At 37.6% G+C, this 6821-nt stretch overlaps 1 protein-coding gene across 1 annotated transcript; it reads left to right on the top strand.

Moving 5' to 3' along the window:
* The first annotated feature begins 4897 nt into the window (after positions 1-4897).
* Positions 4898-6187, top strand: LOC110683526. Its single transcript, XM_021859920.1, has one exon. The coding sequence runs from the start codon at positions 4898-4900 to the stop codon at positions 6185-6187; it is 1290 nt and encodes a 429-aa protein (XP_021715612.1).
* The last annotated feature ends 634 nt before the right edge of the window (positions 6188-6821 follow it).

Here is a 6821-nt window from a genome sequence, read left to right as displayed (position 1 = left end):
TGTCACGGGAAGAACAGAGGTCGCTGGAGCCCTGTCGTGCAGCAGTAGCACCGACGAACAACAGCAACAACAACAGTAGTAAGCAGCAGCGACTAACAGTAGCAGCAACTCGCAGCAGAAGCAAAAATAAAAAAAAAAGAAAGAAAAAAAAAAACAGAACCGTCGTGTCACGGTTGTCGTTACCGTGTCACGGTGAGGCCGGACGACCGTCGGTTTTCTTAACCGTGGCGCGGCAATTTGTGTGAGCAAGAAGATGAAAATGGAGAAGATAGAGGGAGGAGATGAATAAGGAAATGGCTAAATGGTGAAAGAAATGAAGCAGAAGTGTGAATTTAAAGCCAAAAAAGTAACCGTTACGAACCCCGTTCACCGTGCCACGGTTACCATTATCGTGTAACGGTACACTGATGACGTGGCGCGCTGGGATTAGTCGATAAAAAGGATAATGATTCACGCGTTGACCAATTCAAACAACAAAAAAAAATTATATGCAAAATATTCCCGTGACACGGGATTTCATCCTGTTTGACGGAGAGTTTACCGTGTCACGGCAAAAAGGTGACGTGACACGACAGCTCTGCACATTGTCAGCGAATATTCCTAGCATTTTTGACCAGTTTGAATGATTTTTTGAGAATATTGGGCGGTTCTTTTTCACTGGAATTATGCGGAAAATTCTAACTGATAAAGGGGACTAAAATTACCATTTTACCCCTAGCAAGCATCAAAGCCTATTTTTCGGCATTTAAAGCACCTAATATGCTCGGATAATCAACTTAAAATTGTGAATCATCTGCGGCCCACGTTCGGGGATAATCGAACCATCATACACTTACAAATTTCAGCAATCGTCGGCTTTCCTCGGGCTTGGAAAGCGTTATCGCTGGATTTTTCTTCAAGTATAGAAAACCGCCAAGTCGGCTTTCATCAGGCTTGGAAAGCGTTATCGCTGGATTTTTCTTCAAGTATAGAGAACCGCCAAGTCGGCTTTCATCAGGCTTGGAAAGCGTTATCGATGGATTTTTCTTCAAGTATAGAAAATCGCCAAATCGACTTTCCTCAGGCATGGAAAAAGTTATCGGTGGATTTTTTTTTCAAGTATAGAAAAACCGCCAAGTCGTCTTTCCTCAGGCTTGGAAAGCGTTATCGGTGGATTTTCCTTCAAGTATAGAAAACGACCAAATTCCTTTGTCGGCTTTCCTCAAGCATGGAAGGCATTATCGGTGAAATTCTTCAAGCATAGAATGACACCAAATTCATACGTCGGCTTTCCTCAAGCATGGAAAGTGTCATCTGGTAGGTTTCTTCAGGCTTAGAAAACTACCAAATTCTTCAGTCGGCTTTCCTAAAGCATGGAAAGCGTTTCAACAAATGCCACTCGGTAGATTCCTTCAAGCTTAGGAAGCTGCCAAATTCGTTTGTCACCAATACACTGGTGTCAGATACGTATTATATCCCTTTACTCTTTTATATGTGGAATTAACATTTTTCTGCAGGTATCGGCGTATACAGAATGATTTAGGATCGCAGAACGTCTTAAATCATTCTCCGTCCCTATCGATTACTTTGACTATCGTTTTTGAAACTGACGTTTCTACAAACTCAGTCAAAGTGGGGGCTTCTGTAGACACCTAAAAATGTTTCCCCAAAACAAAACCCGATGATGAACAACCTTTCACCGCCACTATTGGTCGGGTTTAGTATTTAATCCCCAGAGTGCTTAAAAAATCGTATTTTATTAAATTCATATTTTTGAACAGTCCATGGATTAGTCTTGATGTTTGGTAAAGGCATAGTTTTAATTTCAGCTTAAACTTATTAATTAATTTTTAGCCCAAACCTCTTTTATTTTATTGTTTTATTATTTTTTTTTTGGCCCAAACCCTTTATTTATTTTTATTTAATTATTTTTTTATTTTAGCCCGAATAATAAAAAGTAAGAAAAAGCCTGAAATAATCAATCGACACTTAAAATGCAGAAGGAAATTAGGGTTAAAAATATATTTAGACGGAATAACAGGTTGGAATTTCCCGCGCCACGGCAGGTACCTACCGTGTCACGTCTGACGGTGGGATTTCCCTTGACACGATAGGTCTGCCGTGACACGGGACATTCCGTGTCTTTTCCGCGTAAACCCTTATTTTTTATCCCATTTTCTGAAAATTTTCCGAGTCACACCAAAAATGTATCGTGTCACGGGAAAGTGTACCATCTGACGGTGGAGCTTCCCGTGTCACGGTACAGTTTGACCATGTCACGGGATACTTTTTTAGGGTTTTTATCATTTTAAGGTTTTGTGTGCTCCCTCATCAAATTTTCCCTATAAATACCCCCTCATTTCTGATGAACGGGGCACATTTTTCTCTCTTCTATGTTTTAGCCTAAACACTAGCCTACCCTTTTCACTTCAAAATTCCTTCTTCAAGCACTCAAAGGAGTCCATATTTTACTCGTGGTTTTGTCCTTAAGCCAAGGCGTGAAAGGTAGAATTGTTTGAGGGTTTAGCCCCAAAATCAACTTTATTTAATTTAATTTAATTATTGTTTTATTATTTCCTTGAAGTTACTAACTCGTTTATTATTTTGTAGTTGCAAACAAGCAGAATCAAAGTAAGGATCATGCTCCTTTTGTTTTTATTATTTTTCTAACAATTTTATGTTGTTGGAATTGTGATTAAATTGGTTTTAATATTAATGTTGTTCTATTATATTTATGATCACTATATTGCATGTTAAAGGGAATATGTAATTGAAAATCACGCCTAATGAGATAACTTGGACAACCGGTTTAGGATCCTTTTAATCTTATTATTAATTGAAGTGATCACCAATATTTTAGAATTATGTGTGCATTAATATTTAACCAATTTAGTTAAATAATAGTTTGGAGCGAAATGAATTATTGTTTGTATATATTCCATTGAGATCGCAGGAATCACTTTTCAATATAAGAATTGAGTAGAGGCCAATACGGGCGAATGTGACTCCATGACTCACTTCGTACCATCATCCCCGATCCTCCTTTCGTGGTTCCGAACCATATGGAGTTAATAATCTCATGGATTATGAATGGGGTGTAACCTTCACGGGTCAATCGTTGTTGCCTTCGTTGTCCCTTTATCGTGGTTGCCTTTTATGATCCGTGAACGTTTTACAAGTTCCTTAAAAACTTGTTGGCGGCTCCCTACTTTATTTGTCCCTAATCGTTGTCCCTAATCGTAATGTTAATTCCCACTTCCTATGAGTGCCAAGCATGTTCACAACATGCTTTTATGTAGGCGCACTTCGAGCGACGCTAACAGTGTCCTTTGAACAAGTGAACTATTCCATTAGTGGTTCAGAATTATTAGAAAGCTAATATATTAAGTAAAGTAAAGTGATCGGAATGCCTGGGTGGAGGCCGCTTCCGATCAGTTATATTAATGTATAATTAATTTACAACTTAATCTTGACTGAACCCTTCGGGTCACACCCAAGCAACTAACGAACCAAAGCGACGAATTAATTAGGAATTAATTAATAAGTCCACCGAGTAATTAATATTTAGACGTCGGAAATTCGAGTTTGGAGCGTCGAAACCCAGCGTCGGAAGTCGAGTCAAAAATAGTAAAAGACGAGACATGAATAATAATAATAAATCAACAATGACAAAAATACCCCTAGCATCGGTAAAACCGAGTACTAGGGGCGCGGGAAAAAGCTAGCAACCCGCACCAAGTGTGCGTGGAAATGCTAATAGTAGGGAATATTTCAAGTATTACCCCAAACTTGAACCCCACTATGATTATTTTGGGAACTTGTAAACCGTTCACAAGGTGAAGGTTACACCCCTTAATGATCTAGGAGATCGTCAACTCCAATAGGTCTTGAACCATGACTGGTAGTTCGGGGATGAAGGTACAAATCCAACTTAAAAGAGATTGAACCTGCCCTAATAATAGGCCTCTACTTTATTCTGATCGTATTCATGTGCGCGTTCTGACTAACATACAATCAATAAGATTACCCTAAACCTGTTTAATCTATGTTGGTTAAATTTAATGCACAGATAAAACTACTATTGGCGATCACTTGAATTATAATTATATTAACCCTAAATAAGATTATTAATTACTTTATTAAGCGTGATTACAAATACCAATTCCCTTTAAACATGCATAAAAGGTGTGATCAAGCAATAACAATAAATATATATCAAGCAACAATAATCATCAAAAATAATAATCATAATAATAATCATCAAAATAATCAAGATCACAATTAAAATCATAACAATTATAATCATGTTAATGCATAATATTATTAGCAAGATCCTAGGCATGATACTAACAAGATTAATAAAAAAAACCTAACATGTCACTAAACAATAAAGATCAAATATTTAACCCTAACATGATACTAACATGAATATTAGAAAAAGAATAGGAAGCATCGCGGGAATCACAATTGCCATATTTGATATTAGAAAATTATAGTTGTTACCCTAAACATGATAGTAGGAAGATCAAAACACCCTAACATGATACTAGGAATCATAATAACAACCTAGACATGATTTCTATGTCATAATATCAATAAATCAATTAAAGCACTTACTTGGATGCCTCGTACCTCTTTCTAATAACAAAATACACGCGTTAGTAACTTCAAGGAAAATAATAAACAAAACAATTAAATTAAATTAAATAATTGAAAGGGAGAATTGGGACCAAACCCTCAGAAATTAAAACCTTTCACGTCTAGGGCGAAGGAAACTTCAAACTTGTCTAGGTTTTTCTAGATCTTGTGAATACAGAATTTTGTATGCAAAAGCTAGTTTAGAAAAAAGAGAGAGAGTAGATTTCACCAAAGATGCAAATCATTAAGATTAAATCGCCTAATTGTTGCTAATGATTTGATGTTATTCTTCTATGCTGATAAGAAGTTTGTCTCCCTTCTTGTAAGGGCTTTGAAAGCTTTTGAGGGTTGTTCTGGTTTACAGACTAATGTTGATAAATCCGTTATCTACTTTGGGAGTGTGCAGTCTGAAATGCAGCGGGAAATTTTGTCTGAGTCTGGTTTTGTTATAGGAGAAACTCCTTTCAGATATCTTGGCATTCCTTTGAATGCTAAATACTTGAGAGTCTCTGACTTTGATGCTATAGTTGATAAGATGCTGACTAGAATAACTTGCTGGTCTAGCAGAAATCTGTCTTATATTGCAAGAGTTGTGCCGGTGAACTCTGTTCTGATTATTTTGCATACCTATTGGGCTCAGTGTGTGATGTTACCTAAGTCAGTTATCTTGAGGATTACTCACTTGTGCAGAGCTTTTCGTTGGTGTGGAGATGTTGTTTTGTCTAAGGCTCCCCTAATTGCTTGGGATTGGGTCGGCAAAAGCAAAGCTGAAGGGGGCCTAGGTATTAGAGATTGTAGGACGTGGAACAGGGCAACTTTGGGGAAAATAGCTAAAAAAGAGGATTCTCTTTGGGTGAAATGGGTTCATGATGTGTACATTAAAGACCAAGAATGGTGGAATTATAGTCCTAAAAGATATGCAGGATGGGCTTGGAGGAGGTTATGTGAAGTTAAGGACCAGCTAAAAGAAGGGTTTGAGCAAAATAACTGGATGAATGGCACTTATAGAATTTTCGAGTGCTACAAATGGCTGCAGGGAGATGGAACAAAGGTGGATTGGTGTAAATGGGTTTGGAATAATTTCAATATCCCCAAGCATTCTTTCATATTATGGCTTGCTATGCATGATAGACTCAGACCAAGAGAGAAACTCTTGAAATATGATGTCTGTGCTGAGGATAGTCTTCTGCTGTGTGGTGCTAATATTGAGGATAGACAGCATCTGTTCTTTAATTGTACATATAGTCAAGAGTGCTTAATGAGAATTGCCCATTGGCTCCATATTCCAAATCAGAATGTCTGCATTGATGAGGTTTGGAAGGATTGGCTTAGAGCAGTGAAAGATAAGGTGCAGCAGAAGGTGGTTCTGGCAGTTCTGGCTTGTGTTGTTTATCACATCTGGTTTGCCAGGAACACTGCTTTCTGGCAGAAAGCTGTTATCCACCCTTCAAACCTGTGTAAGGGTATTGGTAGGGTGAGCATGGATAGAGTCAAACAGCTTATAAACAAGAAATGGAACATATTGCAGTTCAAGTGGATTCACGAGCTATGTAGTAGCATCCCAAACTAGTGTTGCTGTATTTTTTTTAGTTGGTTTTCTTTTGTATGCTCTAGTCCTTTTTCAGTTGTTTTCAGGTTTTGCTTTACTCTCTCTTAGTTGAACCCTTCCTAGAAGGTGGCAACTAAGGAGTTTAAAGCTTGGGGGTGGCCTTTGTGTTAGGCCTTGTATTGTGTTGTTGGTGCCTTGTTTAGGCTTGTAATTGTTGTACATTTTAAATATACTTGCTTACTTACCAAAAAAAAAAAGAGAGAGAGAGAGAGTAATCAAGTGATTCCTGATGAGAGTTGTTGATGGAGAGAATTAGAAAACTAGAGAGTTGATGATTGAAAACGGGGGTTTTAGGAGGCTATTTATAGAGAAAATCAGCCGGATGGATATAAAAACAAATAAGAGTTTCGCCGAGAATAAAACAGCTTAGCGCTAGATGCCAAAGATTAGCGCTAGGAAATAATGCTAGCGCCAGACGCCAAGCCTTAGCGCCAGGCGCTAATCCTTTCGTCAGGTGCTAGAAATAGTTTTCACGTGTTTTCTGAACTTTTATAAAATTTAGCTGTACAAAAGGGAAAAATCGCATTTTCCTTAAAAACACTTCTTTTAAACTCATTAAAACTCTAAAAAGTCAACTAAAGTCAGTTTATCAATG

Source organism: Chenopodium quinoa, unplaced genomic scaffold (genome assembly GCF_001683475.1).
Source record: "Chenopodium quinoa cultivar QQ74 unplaced genomic scaffold, ASM168347v1, whole genome shotgun sequence".
In the NCBI taxonomy this organism is placed as follows: domain Eukaryota; kingdom Viridiplantae; phylum Streptophyta; class Magnoliopsida; order Caryophyllales; family Amaranthaceae; genus Chenopodium; species Chenopodium quinoa.
Note: the sequence above shows the minus strand (reverse complement) of the source record. Positions and strands in the feature narration are given on the sequence as shown.

Bases quoted from the DNA above. Each gene is read 5' to 3' on its own strand.
- LOC110683526 (XM_021859920.1), top strand. From the start codon at position 4,898: ATGTTATTCTTCTATGCTGATAAGAAGTTTGTCTCCCTTCTTGTAAGG.